The 20,677-nt window shown below is 54.3% G+C and overlaps 2 protein-coding genes across 4 annotated transcripts in view; one reads left to right on the top strand and one right to left on the bottom strand.

The window, feature by feature from the left end:
• Positions 1-9,337, top strand: part of ABCC1 (ATP binding cassette subfamily C member 1) — a 142,060-nt gene extending 132,723 nt beyond the window's left edge. For all 3 annotated transcript variants that reach the window (XM_036278743.1, XM_036278741.1, XM_036278742.1), the window contains 7 exons: positions 1,026-1,152; positions 1,666-1,767; positions 3,928-4,074; positions 5,473-5,631; positions 6,341-6,507; positions 7,083-7,277; positions 7,828-9,337. In XM_036278743.1, coding sequence (XP_036134636.1) covers positions 1,026-1,152; positions 1,666-1,767; positions 3,928-4,074; positions 5,473-5,631; positions 6,341-6,507; positions 7,083-7,277; positions 7,828-7,936 — 1,006 coding nt within the window. In that variant the 3' untranslated portion in view covers positions 7,937-9,337. The remainder of the gene's footprint in view (positions 1-1,025; positions 1,153-1,665; positions 1,768-3,927; positions 4,075-5,472; positions 5,632-6,340; positions 6,508-7,082; positions 7,278-7,827) is intronic.
• A 5,497-nt stretch (positions 9,338-14,834) lies between these two features.
• ABCC6 (ATP binding cassette subfamily C member 6) overlaps positions 14,835-20,677 on the bottom strand; it is a 50,055-nt gene continuing 44,212 nt past the window's right edge. Inside the window, exons 27-31 of the mRNA XM_036280386.1 lie at positions 19,875-20,021; positions 17,873-18,031; positions 17,630-17,796; positions 15,236-15,430; positions 14,835-14,943 (exon numbers count right to left, since the gene is read on the bottom strand). Of these exons, the coding sequence (XP_036136279.1) occupies positions 14,835-14,943; positions 15,236-15,430; positions 17,630-17,796; positions 17,873-18,031; positions 19,875-20,021 (777 nt within the window). The remainder of the gene's footprint in view (positions 14,944-15,235; positions 15,431-17,629; positions 17,797-17,872; positions 18,032-19,874; positions 20,022-20,677) is intronic.

The raw sequence follows: 20,677 nt of genomic DNA, 5'->3' as shown, positions 1-20,677 counted from the left end.
GGTGCAGGGGACAATGCCCAACCAATTGAGCCACACTGGCCAAGGCCATGTTTGTTAATTATTGACTGAATTTAGAAAAGTGTCTGATTTATGTCTAAAATATCCTCCTCACTTGGTTGCATCCTGATATATATTTTGAGGTGTGGGATAGAAAATGCTGGGGACAGGGTGGCAGCATCCTGGAAGTGACCCAGAACCAGCTGCCAGCCCATCAAGCACAATGTAACCCTAGCGTGTAAGACTGGGTGGGAAGCCATGATCCTGGAGACCTTGCCTTCCCTTGCAGAAGTTTTAGGGAGTCTGTCAAAATGTGGGTCTGTCTCTGGGAGTAGCCCACCCCCATGAAGATCAGTCATGTGGATCTCAAGGGCTGTAGTGGAAAGAAGTTTAACCTATCTCTCTAGAGTGCTTTCCATTTTGAAACATTAAAATACTATTCCTAATGCTGTGTGATATCTTGCGTAAGTTCTCTTTAAACCATTAAAATATCTGTGTATATTTTAAAAGGTAAAATACACTTTAATGTTTCTGGGATGAGGATGACCTGGGTCTGGGAACACTTAGAGCTGCATTGAAACCAGTGTGTGTGTTTTCCTCACTCACCCGTCCCTGCCAAGAGAAGCTTATTTTAAAGCAGTGGTGCCTCTTACAGTTGGTGACTTCTTAGTACTTAAGTTTTCAGGACATTTTTTTAAAAAGTGTACACGTGGCTGAATTGTAAAGGTTACAGTGAGAAAAAGTTGGTTCTTAAAAAGACAAGCTTCAGTTTCCTGGAAAGATTGCTTCCAGAGAACTGTCTTAATCCCTGGGTTTGCCAGATGAGTGAGCAGTTACTGAAATTGTTTCCCTTTGGCCCTGCTTCCTCCTGTGTCCCAGGAGCAGGGTAGAGAAGGCCTCTCTCAGAATAATCAGGGATTATTTCAGTTAGTGAAGTGCCCCCCACCCCGGGGAACCAGAAACCAAGTCTCTGAAAAAGCTGACTCCTGGCATGCGTGTCTGTTCTTCTGTCTGCCCGTGTGTCTCAGGTGGCTGGCTGTGCGGCTGGAGTGTGTGGGCAACTGCATTGTCCTGTTTGCAGCCCTGTTTGCAGTGATCTCCCGGCACAGCCTCAGTGCTGGTTTGGTGGGCCTCTCAGTGTCTTACTCATTGCAGGTAAGGGGACACTCTTGCTGGATTTCCCATTTCTCTTAATGGGGAAACCAGTTGTCTTTGCTTTGGGTCCCTCTGGGAGTGTGGGAGAGGAAAGGGGCCGAGTGGAGTTTGAGGATCAGGTCTACAGCCCAGTGACTGAACGGAGCAGGAGAGAAATTAGACATGTGGCCTGGATGCCTTCAAGTACAAGAGAAATGCTTTTAACACTATAAATTTCCCTCAAAGCACTGCTTTAGCTGCATCTCCCAAATTTTGATACATTGTGTTTTTCTATTATTATCTATTTCAAAATACTTTCTTATTTCCTTTCTGACTACCAGTGTAGCTCATGGGTGATTTTGAAATGTGCTTGCTTAAGAGATGCAGTGGAGCAAGTCTGGGTAAAGGCTCTCTGTGGGGTTGCTGTTTTCTCTACCTTTCTTATCTGAAATATTTCGCAACTCATAATTACTTCATTAAAATAAAGCAACTCAAACTCACTCTAGAAGCTCCGTGTGACTCTTCCACTCACAGGTCACCACCTACTTGAACTGGCTTGTTCGGATGTCATCAGAGATGGAGACCAACATTGTGGCAGTGGAGAGACTCAAGGAGTATTCAGAAACTGAGAAGGAGGTAGAGCAAGCCCCTGCCCTGACCTCTAGGCCTTGATCTTCAGTATGGCTTCACCCAAAAAAGCCCCTCTGAGCAAAACCATGTGTGCCTGCAACAGGCAGCCTCTGTGTGACAAACTGAATCTATGTTACACATTTTTATGGGGAATTTCTCTTATGGGAAATGAGACTCTTTTTTTCTATAAAAAGTTTTAAAATTAAGTACAAATGTGCTGGTTAAAAGTATTTAAAGTCAATAATGGGAATCTGTACATGGATATTGTAAAAATCATATACTGGTAAGGAATTAACCGAAGTTTTGGAAACCCTGCAGTTATTATTTACAGATGGAGAAAAGGTAGCCTAGGGAGACGATGGCTGATTCGAGGACATATGTGGTCGGTAGGACCCAAATCTGCAGTCTTTGGTGCCTCGTTGCCCCTCATAACTGCCTTATTCTGTATGCACACCACCACCAGTAGTAGTAGTGATAACAATGACAATAACAGTAGTGCCTTGGCAGTACTATCTCCATCAATAATACTAGGGACATATACTGTGTCCTTGTGGAAGTGACAGGTCCTGTCCTAAACATTTCACATAGAGTAACTTATATGTTCTTTACAGAGCCTTATAACTCACATCTATTACTAGTTCCATTTTACAGGTGAGGAAACTAGACAGAGAGGTTAACTTACTTGCCTAAGATCACAAGGCTGGTAAATGGCAGATCCAGGATTTGGGTCTGTGCCAATGCCCTACTGCCTCCCAAGAAGATACCCTTTGGAAATCAGACCAAAGCTGCCCCAGTTAAACTCTGTCTTAGAAGATTTGCAAAGGTGACCGATGCCTGCAGTCTTAATGCTCGGAGATGGTGAACCAGGTCCCATTTCATCAGAGAGCATCAGCCAGAATGGTGCAGTGACCCCTGTGGAAATAAGAGTGCATTACACCAGGACTTTCCCACCCAACATTGAATGTGTTTATTTATTTATTTATTTAATCCTTACCCAAACTTTTGGTGTGTAGGATGACACTCCAACCAACTGAGCCACCTGTCAAGGACTGAATTTGGTTTTTTATAACAGCTTTAAGATATAATTCACATGACATGCCATTCATTCACTTAAAGTGTGAAATTCAATTTATTTTACAAAAATATTTTACTTTTATTTATTTTTATATTTTTAGAATAAGCATATTTGAAAAATATAAGAGGAAGTAAAGATTCACTCAGAGCCCTACTGCTATTATGATATATATTTCTTTATTATTTATGTATTATATATATTTATAGTTAGAAAGTTTCACCTACTTCTCTTTGGTCACTCGTATGTTTTTATAGCAGGTCCCTTTCATTTATATACATAAATTATAAAAGGAAAATATTCTTGTGGTAAAAAACAAATTAATAAAAGTTTATGGGGAAGAAAGGATAAAAGTTTTCTTTTATTGTCCTCTCTATTCCTCTCTTTCCCCAAAGACGGCCCCGATGCTGGCCTGGAGCTTATCCAGTTGTAAATCTCAGGAAATGCTGGACTAAGAAGCTTTTCAGAAATAGGGGCTGTGTGTCTCAGTTTCCTCATGTGTAAATGGGCTAATGAAAGGACCCTACTTATGGGGTTGTCGTGAGGATTAAGTGAGGTAATATGACAAAGTGATGTTTAAGTGTCAGCTGCCACTTATATTGTGGCAGTCCAGACCGAGAGGGCAGTCAACCTTGTGCATGTTTAGAGACCAGTTTGATTCAGCCCGTAAATATTTCTTGGGCACCTATCATGTGCTCTGGGCCCTGGAATATAGCAGTGAATGAACAATAAAAGAACCTGTCCTCACAGAGTGGCGATTCCAGTGGGCATGGGTGACAGAATAAAAAAGTGTCTGAAAGAGAATGAAGCAAGGGGCGGGGTGCAGGCTGGGAGGGCGGTCTGGACTGGCCCGAGAGCTGCAGGATGTGGGTAGCAGGCCGAATACGGAGCCTGGGGAAGAGTGGTCCAGGCAGAGGAAGCTGTAGGTGCGAAGGCCTGGAGGAATCACCCTGAAGTCATGTGGGGAGCGGAGTGAACCAGGGAGAGGGAGTGAGGTTAGAGGGGTTGTGGAGGCCGGCCCACATAGAGCCTTGGGGCTCCTGAGATGGACCTCAGATTCCTTATTTGCCCTCCTTCTCCCCCACACATTGCAGGCTCCCTGGCGGATCGAGGAGATGGCTCCGCCCAGCAGCTGGCCCCAGGTGGGCCGAGTGGAATTCCGGGACTACAGCCTGCGTTACCGAGAGGACCTGGACTTGGTGCTCAAGCACATCAACATCACCATCGATGGAGGAGAAAAGGTGGGTGCACATTGTTCTCCCCACCCCTGTTCGCAGCCGGGCACTGGTTGTGATCAGGCAGGTGAAACCGCTGTGTTGTCCCCCCAGTCCCCCCAGTCCCTTGCAGCCCCAGACCTGGGGTGAGTGGCCTTTTCTGGGAGGGGCTTGTGGAGGTAAAAGCTGCTCAGACAGTGTCCAACACGGTGGCAAACTGGTGGCCTGAGGGCCGAAGGAGGTCCACAGACCGATTTTGAAAAAAATCTGAGTAAGTTGCAAATATTAAAAAATCCAGAACTTTTTTTTTTTTTAAAAATAAAAATCCCTTTTTTGCTTTTCTTGAAAGATCACAGTATCCAGCAACACTGGGCTCATTTTCCCCACCTGGCTCTTGCTAGATAATATGTGAGTCTCCCTGTTCCCCCGGCCCCTCCCCACCCACTCAGGTGCCTACTTGGGCCCCGTAGGCATTGCATTTGGGATCTCTAGGCTAGAAGGATGTCACCATCACTGCTGGGATGGCTCAGTGTGAGATAGTCAGAATTTTGGAACATACCCTTGACCCCAAGCTGTTCCTGGAAGACATCCTTCCCCTGAGACCCTCAGAACCTCCTCAGGAATTAGACCCGGGCCTTTCTGGCTGTTTTCCAGGGCACAGGGCTTCTTTCATCTCTGAACATAGGGACTTGAACTGTCCCTTCCATCAGCTCAGGCTGTTCTGTTCCCATGACATAAGTTCTCCAACTCACAACGAGGGAAGGACAGAGTGGGCGGTGTTGTCTCCAAGGCATTATAGCTTGTGTTGTATCATGAGTCTGCTCGGTGGCATCGCTGTTGGAGATGGAGAAAGCCTGCCTCTCGGGAGCCCAGCTGATGTGGGGAGCTGTACTTGGATGTCAGGATGTTCACCACTGCCCATTACAGGGGAGCCCAGCTCCCTCGAGAGAGGATACGTGGAGACCTGGTCACATCCATAACCCCTTTTTCTCACGCAGCTGCGATGGGGCTGAGGGGGGCATGCGGGGGATTCTCCTTGAATCTTTGAGCTATTTCAACAGCTCAGGTTGGGAAACTCAACATCAAAGAACTGGAAAGAACTGTGAGGGAAATAACCTGGTTATTACTTAATATCTTGAGTTGACAATAATAGGGCCTTATTTAAAATCCCTCCTATCTGATGCCTGGGTCTTTGGAGGTCTCTAGTAGCTTATAAAAAGAGCTAATTATAATTTTTACTTACATGAAGAATTGGTAACAGCCCCTAAAGGAGCCTCTCTAGGAAGCTGGTAAAGTGAGGGCCACGGTGGGAGTTAGGTTGACCAGATGACTGAACTGCTCCAGGGCAGGTCACCTGGAATGAGGGCACTCTGGGGCAAGGAGGGACCCTCCAGATAGCAGTGTTCTTACCTTCCTGCCCCACAGGTTGGCATCGTGGGGCGGACGGGAGCCGGGAAGTCATCCCTGACCTTGGGCTTGTTTCGGATCAAGGAGTCTGCTGAGGGAGAGATTATCATCGACAATGTCAACATCGCCAAGATCGGCCTGCACGACCTGCGCTTCAAGATCACCATCATCCCCCAGGTGGGCCGCGGGGCTGCGCTGGTCCCACTGCAGCAGAGCATGTGTATTTTCAGTGGACAGACACACATTTGTTGCTACTTTATTATTTTTATTAAGATTATGCTATGTTTCTTCTCCACGGAATCTCCTCTTAGCGTATAAATAACAATGGGAATTAGCCAGGTATCATTCCTTCGCTTTGCCACCCAGAGCACCTAACGACCCAGTCAGACCCTGGCCTCTCTGCGAGCCGTCGGTCAGGACAAGACTCTAACCCTTCCAAGAGCTAAACAAGAAGTAAGAATTTTCTAGACTGATTCCTGAAGGTGCTGATTCCCTGACGTGTTGCTTTTCATGTCATTTGCCCTGAAATTTCTTCTAAGATTCTTTTTTGGAGGCAGGGGATGGGGCAACACCCAGTATCTTAGGATCAGGACTGACCTATGTTGCATCTCTTTTCAGGAAGGTTCCTGACACATTTGCATATTGAAGGCACTAAGAAGTCTTGCAAATAATAATCATGATAATGATAATAATCTATTTTATTTCACCTAACCCAGAGTTTTCCAGATTTCTGTCATGACCAAGATCTCCAGAAACAGTGGCCCCACGGGTCTCTAGGGCCCATCTTGAACAGTTCTGGCGAGAGCTTCCTGTGGCCGCCTCTCTGCCCCTCCGCGTCCCGCTGACGTGAGCCTCACATGCTGCCTGCTGTCTTCTCTCTGCACAGGACCCCATTTTGTTTTCGGGTTCTCTCCGCATGAACCTGGATCCGTTCAGCCAGTACTCGGATGAAGAGGTCTGGACGTCGCTGGAGCTGGCTCACCTGAAGAACTTCGTGTCGGCCCTTCCCGACAAGCTGAACCACGAGTGCGCGGAAGGCGGGGAGAACCTCAGGTGGGCTGGGGTGGCCTCTGCAGAGTCTGTCCCTTTGCATGTGTTCAGCTGCAGGTTCGAGTCTCGGCTCGGCCACAGCTTCAGTGTCTGTACAGTGGGCTTTAGCCGGGGTGTGGCCGGGGGTCCGCCGCTGGCGGCTGATACATTGGCTCCACGTGTCCCTCATCCTTCAGCAGACCGGCGGCGTGTTGTCATGGTGATGGCAGAGGTGCGAGTGTGCAAACCCTGGCGTGGTTTCCCACGTCAGTCGTCCGCCGGCCTTGTGTTGGCAGCACCCTCCTGTGCTGGTTGAGTCCAGAGTCGGCTGTGAGGGCCCGGATGCGGGGCCCTTCTGCTGTCTGTCACACTCCCCACACTGAACTGGCCACGCATTCCGGATGTGACTCTGAGCCCACCTCTCGCTCACCAGGAAGAGCGTTCTGATCGATGAGTGATGTCTGCCACAGGCGCGGATGTGGGAGTGGACGTGCTCTCTGGTCTAAGCAACACCAGTGTCTCCTTCCTCCCAGCTCGGGCCAGGGCTCAGGGTCGGGTGGTTTTGACACTCTGTCTCCCGGTCTTTTTCTCTGGTCAAGTGTTGGGCAGCGCCAGCTGGTGTGCCTGGCTCGGGCCCTGCTGAGGAAGACAAAGATCCTTGTGTTGGATGAGGCCACTGCGGCCGTGGACCTGGAAACAGATGACCTCATTCAGTCCACCATCCGGACACAGTTCGACACTTGTACTGTCCTCACCATCGCTCACCGTCTCAACACCATCATGGACTACACAAGGTGAAGCTCCCGGCACAGGCGGCCTCCTGGCTTGGTGTTCACCCCACTCACTGATTCATCCATGTATCCACTTGTTCGTTCGTTCATTCATTCAACACTGTCCTTATGTCTAGTGACAGTCCAGTTGGTGGAACCTCTCTACTCTGGGTAGTGCCAGGTATCCGTGACATCACTCCGTCATTTATTCGGTCAGCACGGTGGAGTGCTCGTCTCAAAGCCAGCCCTGCTCCAGGGGCTGGGGTCTCAGCAGGAAGCTGTCAGACCAGGAGCCTGCCGAAGGGACTTACAGACTAGTTGAGGGCTGGGCACAGAGACAGACAATAAGCACAGCAACAAATAAAAGCAAATGGTGCCGGGAAGGAAATCGAGTAGGGGGTGGCAAGGGCCGTGCGTTGTGTCAGGGCATTGGCATTGACTAGAAGGGGTGACCAGGTGGAAGGCCACTGCAGCCGTCCTGACAGGTGTTAGGGGCTTGCCTAGGTGGGCTCTTGGGGGCATGAGGTGCTAACCCCTTCCCCATCACTCACATCTGCGTCCCCTCCCCTTGCAGGGTGATCGTCCTGGACAAAGGAGAGATCCGGGAGTGCGGCGCCCCGTCTGACCTCCTGCAGCAGAGGGGCTTGTTTTACAGCATGGCCAAAGATGCGGGCTTGGTGTAAGCCCTGAGCGGGCGCGTCTGGTTGACCTGCGGGGCCCACATGCCAGTATCCCAGGATGTCAGCCTCTTGGGTTTCTTATATACTGAAACCAAAAAAAAAGAAAAACCAAACCCACCAAAACAAAACACACAAAGCAGCCACTGCCTGGTCCACTGCTGGGAATTGGCCGTGAAGAAACAGATGCTGCCCACCAAAGACACGCACGCCCTTGCCTGTGGCCCCCACCGGCGCGCAGGCGTGCTCACCCGGGAGTGCGTGCGCGTGGTGCTCTGCTGGGAAGCTTGGCAGCCAGACTTCTGGAGAAATGGTTGCGTAAAATACACTAGTGACCAAACCCAGCCAACTGCCTCCAGTCTCTGGCCAAAGTCTGGAATTTCACGTCTTCGGCCCCCAGCTGCTGTCCCGGCACCGCTAACATCCTTGTCTGGCTCCACTCAGAATGCTTGTTTTTGGGGGGCTGCAGTTTGGGCCTGGTGAAGGTCATCCTCGCCCTCGGGCAGTGTCCTAAGGGCCGTAGGCACTCCTCTCGCCAACCATCCAGTCTTCCCGGTGCTCAGGCACGGAACCAGCGCCCAGCATGCCTGCACCAAGCCTCACTCAGGCCTGGGCAGTCTCGTCACCTGCGCACTTCTCATCGACAGGACTTGGCTGGACTTAAGGCGACCTGGTCCCGGACCTTCAGGGCTGGGGGATCCTCTCTCAATGCCAACTTCCCAAATTGGCTCACCTCCTTACCCACTCCGGTCTTGTCTTTGTTTTTCCTCTGCCTCTCTTTAGCCATTGCTGGAGTGGATTAGCTCTCGGTACCTGAACGAGGTCTGCTCGTGACGATGAAGCCTTCAAAGCCAAGAGCACTGGGCACCTCTAAATTTGACCAGTTGGTACTGAAAAGCGCTCTGTTGAGTCTTCTCGTTTTTAGACTTCGGTTTCTCCCTCTGGGCCTCTGGCCAGCTGTCAAGGCGGCAGTGTGGAGAACTTGACATTGAGTTACCAAGTGTCTTCCAGGACAAGAAAAGAACCCGTTCACGAATATCAGTGATTGCTTGTTCTTTTCTTTTCTCTTTTTTTTTTAAAGTACTGCTCCCAGGAGAAAAACCATCTCGACTTGAATTTCTTGGGAGGAAGTACCGGGCCGGGGAGCAGCACGCGCAGGGCAGGGCAGAGCCAGGGTGCCCGGCACCTGCTGTTCCTGGGAGAGAACAGCGGAGAGGGAACCGTCGGGGCCGGTCCTTGAGTCTCGCGATCCGAGACCAAAGGGAGACCCAAAGAGCGGAGAGGGGGCCCTGCTGCCCCAAGATTCATATTTGGAAATATATTTATTTTTTGTAAGTTATACCATTCTTTCACATTAGAGAAACCAATTTTTTCTTGGGGATCATTTTGTAATGACTTACACTGGAAATGAGAACATTTACAAGCAATTTGCAGTAAAAAAAAATATTTTATTTCTTTCTAAATGATGACTCCACGTTCTTTGGGGCATCGCCCAGGTTTCGGCCATCTCCTTGGGGCGTCAGCGTGGTCGCTTTGCTTTTGGCAAATGTGTCACCTCTAGTAGCAGCTCTTGTCAGAAATGGGAGCCCCGGGTTAAGAATTGGGTGGGACTTAGTGGGGAGTCAGCATAGCATAGTGGACGGAGCCGGGGCTCGGGGGTCAGACAGGCCTGGGCTGAGTCCTGCCTTGTCATTTGCTGGCTGTGTGACCCTGGGCAAGTCACTTAGTCTCTGTGCCTCAGCTGCCACGTGTGAAATGGAGCTGATCGTACCTGCATGACGGAATTGTGAAAATGCGTGACAGTGTGTGAGACACCTGTGGCCTCGGGACGGGCAAGGCACAAATCATGTGGCCAACATTTCCCTTGAAAATGCTTTGCATTTGTCAGGATGGGCTAGGCCACGCTGTGGCCATAAACGGAAATGAAAATGGGTTTTATTTCTTGCTCATGGTGAGCTGACTTCCAGGTCACCGTGGCGGGAAGGGAGAATGTGGCCAACTCACACCCACTCTTGAGTGTCTCAAACCAGAAATGAAGTCACTCAGTTCCACTAACAGCCTATTAGCCATAGCAAACCGCAAAGGAAGTTGGGATACTAGGGATGCATAAGGAAGAGACGTCTCCTTGTGAGTCCCTGTGGTTTCTGAATTTTGGGTAGTAGGGTAGTGAGACTGGGGTGTTGGGTTTCTCGGTTTGAGCTGGGTGAGTCTGGATAGTGAGGAGTGCCTGCACTGGGGGAGCATCCCATCTCTGCAGCTCCCCAAAACCATGCACCAAGTTCATGTGCAGATGGGGCATCTGCGCACCGTGTGCCCTCCAGTGTGGCTGTCCCAGACTGCGGTCCGTTGCCTTGCACTGGGGACAGCGTGTGTAGGTGCTGGGATTGGGGGGGGAGCCAGTGAGGTGGTCACCATGATGAGTAGTCTTTGAATCGTGGAGTCAGTTTTGAATGTGAGGTAGATTTCTCTCCCAGAGGTGGAGCCGAGATCCTTCAGTGCGGGACCTGGTGAGTACCCGTGGGGTGCATCGTGGGAGTACTCGGAGACATCCTGGGCTGGGTTAAATTCAGTTCGCTTTGTGAAAGGAGGCAGGGTGCGCGTCATCAACCCTGGAGAGGGTGGAGCCAGACAGGTTGCGGTCGGTGGGACCCTCCCCACCTGCTCCTCCAGGTAGGGGGCGTAGGCTGCCCCTTCTGCGTAGCTCTGTTCTGGGAAGGGACTCCCAGCCAGAGCTGCATGGCCCTGTTTCGTTCTCACCTGTCGGGCCCCATGGCAAGTTTTATTGAACTCCAGAGTCAGACCACAGCATACAGGATGTGACCTCGTCCCTCCCATTGCTGCATGCTGCTCCCCTGCACTGCCGCTGCCCCTGGCTGACCCCTTCCCCACGCTCAGTCTGTTCTCCACCCAGCAGCCATGACAACCCAATGAAATCCGACGTCACAGCCTCCCCGTGGTCCCCATCTCGGGGCAGCAACCAGCCTGGCCTCCAGGCCCTGCACTGCCTAGCTTCCTGTGACCTCTGCCCTCAGCTGACCCCTCTGGCCACCACTCAGGCCATTCCAGCCACACACGCCTCTGCTGTTCGAATGTGCTGGGCACAGCCCTGCCGCGGGGTCCTCCCTCTCCCAGATCTGCACTGCCTGCCCCGCGCTGTCTGCCGATGGCGGCTCCACGAGCACAGGGCGCTCATCTGCTTATTCTTTGCTGAGTCCCCACCTCGAGCTTGGGCACATGGCACGTGCTCAGTGGCTGCATTCTTTCAGGACTGAGCCCCCGGTGCCAGGCCCGAGCCAAGGGTGATGTCACTGGGCTCTAGAACTTGACCTTCGGGAGCTGTGCTTTTCCCATCGGTATAAGTGGGACCATCATACCCACCTGGCCAGGTAGTTGTGAGGATGGAACCAGATTGGGGGTGGAGGGAGCAGCGAGCACCCTGCCCTTGGGACACCTTCAAACACAGTGATCCCTTTCGCTCATGTTTTACCCGTCCGTCCATCCATCCATCCCGCTCACCCACTCAGTCAAGCAGCTGGCAATTATTGAACCTGTGCTGGGTGCTGGAGAAAATGCACTAAACACTGTTCAAGTCCCAGGCTCAGTAAGTAACGGAAGCCCTTCCGCTCTCGTCTGATGGGATCTAGAAGATCCCGCTTTTATCAATGAGCTGGCGTTTTAGAACTAAAAGGCTGTGTGTGAGGCAGCGTGGCACAGTGGTAGGATGTGCTCTGGAGCCGGACCAGCTGGTTCGATCCCCACCCTCTCAGTTTTCTCCTCTGTAGAAGAGGCCTAATGATGATGGCACCTTCCTCCTCCCACATGAGCATCGCCGGAAAGGGGGCGGGCACAGAGCAGGGTTTTGTGTGTTCACGGGACCAGTGGGACACGGGTGAAGTTGGGGACCTGCTGAGGTGCCCACCAGGACGGCCGTATGGCTTTCCTGGATCTGTGTTCCGCCGGCGGCCGGGCTGTGCTGCTGGAGCCGCGGCGGGGGGACAGTGGCCTGGCTGGTGTGGGGGCTGGCTCCGCGGGGCAGTGGTGTGGGCCAACAGCAGCCTTGTTAGCGGGCTCGGGGCGCTGGCTCCTGCGGCCCACTCTGTGCCCTGGCAAACCCTCTCCCTACGGGAAAGGAGGCTTTTGTGACCCTGGAATGATGCCAAGTGAATTTGCCAAATACGCAGCTGCTGCCGCCTTGGCCTGCGGTCGCTGCGCAGGGAGGTCGGGTGCTCAGCTCCGCAGAGAAACGGGAAGCGCTGCGTCTGGTCCCTTTCTGTGCTTCCAGGTGGGACAGACAACCCCACTGATGACTCGCGCTTCAGCCTCTGGGTGACCTCGGCAGTCATGCCCACTGTCCCGAGCCTCAGTTTCCTCATCTGGAGCCAGTAATTGCCAGTAACGGCGGGGCCAGCACTCTGTAGGCAGATCAGGGCACCGGCAAGGGGTGCAGATGCCTGCACCAGTTTGAAGCCATCAGTGTGCCCTGGGCACGTCCGTCCGGCAGAGGGAGGTAGGAGCTGTGGTCACATCTGGATGACTGAGCTGCAAGCCCATCCGCACGTCCACCAGGAAGCCCCGCGGCCTCCAGGCACCAGCGCAGCACCGCCCAGGAGCAGCCGTGTTCCTGAGAGCAGCCCTCCCGGCTCCCGCGCAGCACCGCCCAGCACTGCCCAGGAGCAGCCGGGTTCCTGAGAGCAGCCCTCCCGGCTCCAGCGCAGCACCGCCCAGCACTGCCCAGGAGCAGCCGTGTTCCTGAGAGCAGCCCTCCCGGCTCCCGCGCAGCACCGCCCAGCACTGCCCAGGAGCAGCCGTGTTCCTGAGAGCAGCCCTCCCGGCTCCCGCGCAGCACCGCCCAGCACTGCCCAGGAGCAGCCGTGTTCCTGAGAGCAGCCCTCCCGGCTCCAGCGCAGCACCGCCCAGCACTGCCCAGGAGCAGCCGGGTTCCTGAGAGCAGCCCTCCCGGCTCCCGCGCAGCACCGCCCAGCACTGCCCAGGAGCAGCCGGGTTCCTGAGAGCAGCCCTCCCGGCTCCAGCGCAGCACCGCCCAGCACTGCCCAGGAGCAGCCGTGTTCCTGAGAGCAGCCCTCCCGGCTCCAGCGCAGCACCGCCCAGCACTGCCCAGGAGCAGCCGGGTTCCTGAGAGCAGCCCTCCCGGCTCCAGCGCAGCACCGCCCAGCACTGCCCAGGAGCAGCCGGGTTCCTGAGAGCAGCCCTCCCGGCTCCCGCGCAGCACCGCCCAGCACTGCCCAGGAGCAGCCGGGTTCCTGAGAGCAGGCGCCGGGTCAGCCCCGTGACTCTCAACTGGGTGATTCTGCTCTCACCACCCCCAGCCCTGGGACACTTGACAAGACCTCGAGACACCTTTGTCACAGCTGGAGGTGAGGGTGCTAGAGGGTGGGGCCAGAAATGCTGCTGCACATCCTGCAGTGCCCAGGAGGCCCCCACAGCACCATCCACCCCACCCGCCCACGGGGATGAGGTTGAGTCCCAGTGTACGCACCCTTCTCTGCGGCCCCACCGAGGCGCTCAAATACAACCGGAGAGACCACAGGGAATGTTTATTGAGCACTTACTTTGAACGCGGTCATGTATTAGCTCACTTTGTCCCTGCAGCGGAGCCACGAGGTCAGTGAGGGACCTGGGTTGTCTCATTCCTCAAGCGGCCCTTTACAGCTGGTTACGTCTGGGGATGACCCCCTTCCCCGGTGCCCAGAGCCGCTGAGTGAGCCCGCACTAAGACCTGACCTCCGTCAGAAACGGCCTGAGCTGGGCGCGGTCACTGCCCTTCCCGAAGGCGAGTGCTGGCCCCTCTCCACCCCTGACCTCTGACCTTCCATCTCCAGCAGCCTCTCCCCCATGGCCCCTCGGGAGTTCTGACTGCTCCTGGGGCTCCCCCAAAGCCAGAATTTGGTCTTTAACAAGCAAACATAGGGCACATGCCAAGGCCTGCGCAGAGTCTCCCGGTGGGGACCACGGAGTCCTGGCTGCTCTCTGGCCGTCGGAGCTGAGCCTGCGTGTGGCGCCTGCTCCTGCCCGGAGGCCCCTTCGTGGTTGGGCTGTGGCCTGTGTCCCATTCAGACGAGAAGCTCCTTGGGCTCATGTGCAAGGGTGGGGGGAGCAGGAGGCAAGGCGTTCAGTCCCGGTGCATGTTGGGATCATAGGGAGAGCTTGAAAAATACCCAGTTTGCCAAACTGGGGGCCGGAGGGAGGGGCTTCAGTGACAAAATGGCAACCCTAGGTGTTGTCATGGTGATGGGGGTGTTCAGCATCCCAGCTCTGGGGGTGGATGCAACCTGTACATGGGACATGATCGTGTGGAAGTCACACACACATGCACACGTGTACAAGTACAGCGGGAAGTCTGAGCACGGTTGGCACACTGTGCCGATGTCAGTATCCTGGCTGTGACACCACACCAGCGTTTTTCAAGGTGTTACCGGGGGACACAACAGGGATGGGGCGCACACGAGTGCTGTGGGTTATTTCTTAGAACTGCTTGTCAAACACCCATCTCAAAATAAAAGGGTTAATTCAGAAAAGTAAGCACAGCCCCAGCCCCAGGGATAGTGATTTTATCGGTCGGTGGCGGAGCCTGGGTGTGAGCAGGTCTTGAGGTCCCCAGGTAAGTCCAGGGGGCAGCCAGGGCTGACAGCCACTCTCCACTTTGGCTCCAGGGTGGACAAGGCTGGACAGGCCCTGGTCAGGCCGACTCTGGGGGTTGCTGCGTCCTCCCGGGTCTGTGATGACTGTCCACTTTCCCTGCTATTTGCCATCCTCTCCCCGGAGAGCAAAGAGGGGAGGGGTCTAGACACAACACCACAGGGCCACCGATGACCCCAGGTCACTCCTGTCTCCAGGGCATGGCATGTCTCCGGGTTGGCGTGGCGGGAAGGTTGAGGGGTCTGGCTCAGACCAGGCCCGACTCCTGTGCCAGCCTATAAAACAGGCCCTTCTGGGCCAGCAGCTGGGTGGGGCTGCCGCTCTCCGCCACTTGCCCCTTGTCCATGACCAGCACCCTGCAGGGGGAGGGAGAGAAGAGCTCTTTGGACCCCAGCCTGGGCAGTCGGCCGCTCTGAGAGCCCAGCACGCCTGCCCTGAGCTTTGCTCCCAGAGGTCTGGCCTTCGGAGCGGGTCCAGCCAGGTTGAAAGCATCTGTTGGACATGTGTCCTTGGGCTCATCCCTTCCCCTTTGGGCATCAGTCTTGCACCTGTACAGTGGGCACTTGATAATCCATTCCAGCACCCTTTCAGCCCGGACGCCTTCTTCTCCACTGAGGGGCCCCGGGGCAGCTGCACGCGCGGACTCACCTGGCGCAGTCCATCACGGAGCGCAGGCGGTGGGCAATGAGCAGCACTGTGCACTGGGCGAACCAGCTCCCCAGGGCCGCCTGCATCTGCAGCTCCGTCCCCGGGTCCACAGCAGCCGTGGCCTCGTCCAGGATGAGGATCTGGGTTTTCCGGAGAAGGGCACGTGCCAGACACAGGAGCTGCTTCTGGCCCAGGCTGGGGATGAGCGGGACAGTCAGGATGGAGTTTGTGTATCTGCACAGCAAGTTTGCAGGGCGTGCCCACAAACGGGTCCCCACCGCAGCCACAGAAGTGGGGGTGTGCCTCTGTATCCCCACATTTGGGTCCCCAGTCCATAGAGCTGGTAGAAATCCCTAGCCTGCCATTTTTTGACCAGGGCGACTTTAGACAAGTCACTCAAACCCCCGGTGCCTCAGTTTCCCTATCTGTGAAAGGGCTATTTCCCTTCTGTGTCCACCATGTGCCAGACACATCCTTGTGTGCTGTGTCTGTACTGGCTCAGTCTTCATGATGACCACGAAGCTAGGTGCTGTGCGGGTGAGTCCTTTCCTGGGTCGTGAGGACGAGATGAATCACACGAACGTGCTCACCGCACACTTGGCACAGAGAAAGCTGTCAACGTGCGGCAGCGTCTCTTTCTCTGGTTACAAATGGAGAAGCTGAGGCTCCAAGTGCCCTGGCCAGTGACCCAGGGTGTCTGGGGTGCTTCCTGCGTGCTCTGCTTCCTCTCACAGAAAACACTTTAGAGAACCAGAGCTACTATGGCCAGGCAGGTGGCAGGTGGCAGGTGGCAGGGCCTCACTCCAGCTTCCCCCACCCGGGGTGGGGAACCTTTTTTCTGCCAAGGGTCACTTGGCTCTGCATAATATCATTTGCAGGCCATACAAAAGTATCAACTTAAAATTAGTCTGCGCCTGGCCGGTGTGGCTCAGTGGATGAGCATCAACCCACTCACCAAGAGGTCGCCGGTTCGATTCCTGGTGAGGACACATGCCCAGGATGTGGGCCCGATCCCCAGTGAGGGGCATGCAGGAGGCGACCAACTGATGTTCTTGCTCATCGATGCTTCTCTCTCCCCCTCGCCCTTCCTCTCTCTCTAAAATCAATAAAGAAAAAAATTGGCCTGCTATTTTTGGTCAGGCTAATTTGGTGAGGTGTGTGATGTTAGCTGGTATTGATTTCAAAGGCCTTATACAGCCCCTGGGCAGGACGTCCCCCACCCCGATAGACCCTGGGCCAGTCTCGAGCGCCGATGCCGCCTGTGTGAAATGGGATCAGTGAGAGTGCGACTGAAGATGGGAACCAACGTTTACCATATGCAGACACTGCCCTAACTTCACACATACCCCTTACTCCTCGCACAGGTAGCTAGGCACTGTGATTCTCATTTACAGGTGAGGAAACTGAGGCAGGGAGATGCAGTAACTTGCCAAGGTCCTACAGTGGGTAACTGGGGAGCTAGGACCTGAAGCCTGTCCATGTCCCTAGCACCAGGCCGCGCTGCCCCTCCAGGCATGGAAACCACTACCGCCCAACTGCCCTTGACCCCAGCGCCTTTGGGGCAGACGGGTTTTAGAACGATTCTTCTCTCTCTTTTACAGGCACACACCTGTACACCTATGTTCACGGCAGCATATTCACATTAGCCCCAAAGTGCAAGCAACCCAAGTGTCCGTGTTCAGGGGAAGAAGCAGCACGTGGTCTAGTCATACAATGGAATATTATTCAGCCATAAAAAGGAAGGAAATTCTGATGCATGCTACAGCGTGGCTGGACCTTGAGGACGTGATGCTAAGTGAGATAAGCCAGTCACACTAGACAAATAACGTAATCCAGAGCTGTCAGATTCATAGCAGCAAAGTAAGACGGCGTGGCCAGGGCTGGAGGAGGGAAGTTAGGAGATGTTTGAGTCCCGAGTTTCGGTGTTGCCAGATGAAAAAGTTCTGCAGATGGGCAGTGCAATGATACAAATGTACTCAATGCTACTGAAGTGTACACTTCAAAATGGGCAGGGTGGTACATTTTAGGGTGTGTGTTTTTAAGGCATGTTTGACCCCCTTGGTGCATGGGGTGAGTGCCCAATGTCATACATGCTATTTTGCAGCAAAAAAAGTGCTGAGTGGGATAAAAAAGACTATAAGTAGTCTTGTGTCAGTCGAGGTTGGGTTTGCCCCTAAATAAAGTTGGAAACGGAATTTAGGAGAAAGAAACATGATATACAGAGACTGTTGGGGTTGGAACTGCTGAGAAGGCTCCTACGGCGATTATTAATAGAATGGGGTTGATGTGGGGAAGGCAGGTTTCCAGGGCAGGCTGCCCTTGTGCTGGGAGCCTTGACCATACCTGCCTCTCCCCGCAGCTCCCCCGGGTCCTGGCCATGGGGGGCGGCCCTACCTGAGGTCATCGCCCTGGTCAGCACACTCATACTGCAGCTGGCCGGGCAGGCTGGCCACCAAGGCTCTGAGCTGCACCATCTCCAAGGCCTCCCAGATGGCTTCGTCCGTGTGCTCCTGTAGCATGTCGAGGTTCATCCTCAGGGAGCCGGGGAACAGGGTGGGGTCCTGGCCAGGACGGGCAGTGAGTCAGAGCTGGGCCCAGCCACACGCCCACCCCTGCCCCCCTGTGCCCCGGCCTCACCTGGGGGATGATGGTGACCCTGGACCGCAGGGTGTGCAGCCCCACATGGGCGATGGGGACCTCGTCGATCCAGACCCCGCCCTCAGCTGCCTCCAGGAGCCGCAGCAGGCTCCCGGCCAGGGTGGACTTCCCGGCCCCCGTCCTGCCCACGATGCCCACCTGCCAGGGGATGGGAGGGAAGGCCACTGTGACCAGGCCTGGCCAGGAGAAACCACAGCCTAGAGGGTACATGGGCATCTCTCTGCGAGGTGTTTCCCCTGCACCCAAGATCCATCTGTCCATCTATCCATCATCCTTTGAGCATCCATCCTTCCATCTATCCAGTTTTCCATTCATTGATCCACCCACACTTCTGTCTGTATTCTTCTCTGTCTTCCCCTCATCCCAACACAGCTCCCCCATTTTCCTATCTACTCCCCTAACCTTCCTCCAACACCCCACCCTTCCTCTGTTCGTCCCTTTTCCCCATCCTCCATCCAGTCCTCCATCATCTCTCATCCTTCCTCCCATCCCCATCCGTTCTAGTCATGTCCCATCCTTCCACCCGCCATCCTTCCATCCATACGCCTGTCCTTCTGTCCCTCCCTCATCCTGTCCAGCCACCCCCCACAATCCTTCCTTCCACCCATCCCCGTCCCAGCCATCCCACCTGCCCCCCAGCATTCCCCTCCCTCATCTCTCTTGCTGACTGTTGCATGCTCAGTGTCTGACACACGGTGGGGTTCAGCACTATTTGTTTAACAAATGAATGAAATGTGTCATCCCCACTGTATGACAGACACCCTCGTAGGCACCAGGTATAAAAAGTCAAGAGTCCTTGCTCCAAAGGGCTCACTGTCTGGTCTTGGAAATGGTGCAACGGAGTAAACGTAATTTTAATACAGTGTGATGAACAGTCACTCTCTACCATCAAGCTCCAGACCTGTAGCAATGGAGGCAAGTAAGGAGGTGTGTTTGTGCTACCCAGGACCGGGGTTGGAGGGGTGATCAGAGAAGACTGCGCGGAGGAGGAGACACCTGAGTGGGATCTGGAAAGATGAGCAGGAGTTCAGGGAGGGGCGATTCCAGGCAAACCACAGTGCTAGCTGTAAGCTCCCAGAGGCGGCTGCTCTGCAGATGCTGACTGAGCCCCGGCAGGGGACCGAAGAAGCAGGGCGCCTGGCAGGACCCTGACTGCCAACCTCAGGAGTTTGGGCTTTCCCCTAAAGGGAGCCTGCAGCTGGTGGAGCTGGAGCAGGGCAAAGACATGCTCAAATGTAGGTCACAGGAGGACAGATTGGAGGTGTTGAAACCTGAGGCTGGGGGCTCAGATGGGGGCCTGGAGCCAACAGAGGGAAGGCAGGGAGGGCTTCAGGGAGGAAGTGTCACAGGGTGGGAAGAAAGAAGAGGAATTCAATGAAGGGGCCTGACTAATAGGATGATACTAGCACCTTCCTCGTAGGGCTGTAGTCAGAGTAAAAATGCAAGTCCTGATGAATGGAAGCACTGGTAAACATTTCTGTAGCGTGTGCTCTGTACCAGGCACAGTTCCAGGCAGTTTAAACATCTCCATGTGGTGTTGACATTATCATTCCCATTTACAGATGGAAAACTGAGACCAAGACACGAAGTGATTTGCCTAGGGTCACCCTTGGCAACGCCAGGGACTGAGCCCATGCAAACCGGACACTGTATGTGGGGCACTCAGCACTCTGCCCGACACACAGCAGGTGTTCCGCTAATGTTCAAGAAAGAAGGAAAGCAAAGGTGGGAGATGCCGCACCTGGGACACCGAGGGGGGTGGGTGGGTTTCACCCTGGTGGAATCAGTTTTGGGGAAGAGAAGTTCAACTTAGGCTGCGGTGGGTCTGAAGATGGGCCCCGAGGCGGGGATGTGGAGGGGGCTGCTGGTGCTCAGGGCCTGGGGCCTGGGGCGATGCCTAACCTGGCCGTGGCCCTGAGGCCTCTCCAGCTGCCCCGGGGCCTGGCTGCCATGAGGAAGGAGGTGTGGAAGAGCCGCTCACCTTCTCTCCTGCGTGGATCTTGAATGACACACCCCGCACGGCCAGTGGGAGCTCAGGGCGGTGTCTCAGCCCCAAGTCCCGGAACTCGATCTGCCCCCCGTGAGGCCAGGGGGGGTGAGCTGCACAGGTGGGCAGCGTCCAGGGTGCCTGGGGCAGAAGGGGACACTGGGTCAGAGGAGCCCTCCTCCCAGGCTACTCACAAAAAGATCCACCTCTTTGAGCCTCAGTTTCCTCTTCTGTAAAATGGGCATATTTACTACTATGTTTATAGGGACATGGAACATAGCAAAGCTACAGACAAATAATATCTGGTATAAAAGCAATGACGGTGTTGGCTACTCTTTATCTTTCTAAATTGTTATTAGCCACTGTTAATTGCCAAATAATATTCTCTCTTCCTCTAGCAGCATAGGCCTCTTTTGTGCCTTTGTGAAGAGGGCAGGTCTGTACAAGAGAGTCCAACGCTGCCATTGGTGTTCCTGTGACCTTGACCAGGTCACGTGCCCCTTGAGCCTCGGTCTCCCGATCTGTGAAATGGGGCTAATAAGAGCAGTGGGCATGTATTGGTTACGGTGTGCCAGAGCCTGAACTGAGCCCTCTATTGCGGGATATCCTTCGACCCTCCCAGTATACCCAGCACAGTTAGTGGCTGTGTTGCTCTTCTGTTCCTGTGACGTTGCTATCATGTTGCTGTTACGTGGCGGTGGCATTGCTGTTCCTCATGTCCCCTGTCACTGAGAGGAATGACCTGCTTGCCCAGCCGAGGAAGCAAAGGACCCAGGACTCGACCTGGCTCCAGACCC

This window comes from Molossus molossus, unplaced genomic scaffold (genome assembly GCF_014108415.1).
Source record: "Molossus molossus isolate mMolMol1 unplaced genomic scaffold, mMolMol1.p scaffold_m16_p_3, whole genome shotgun sequence".
Taxonomy (NCBI): Eukaryota; Metazoa; Chordata; class Mammalia; order Chiroptera; family Molossidae; genus Molossus; species Molossus molossus.
Note: the sequence above shows the minus strand (reverse complement) of the source record. Positions and strands in the feature narration are given on the sequence as shown.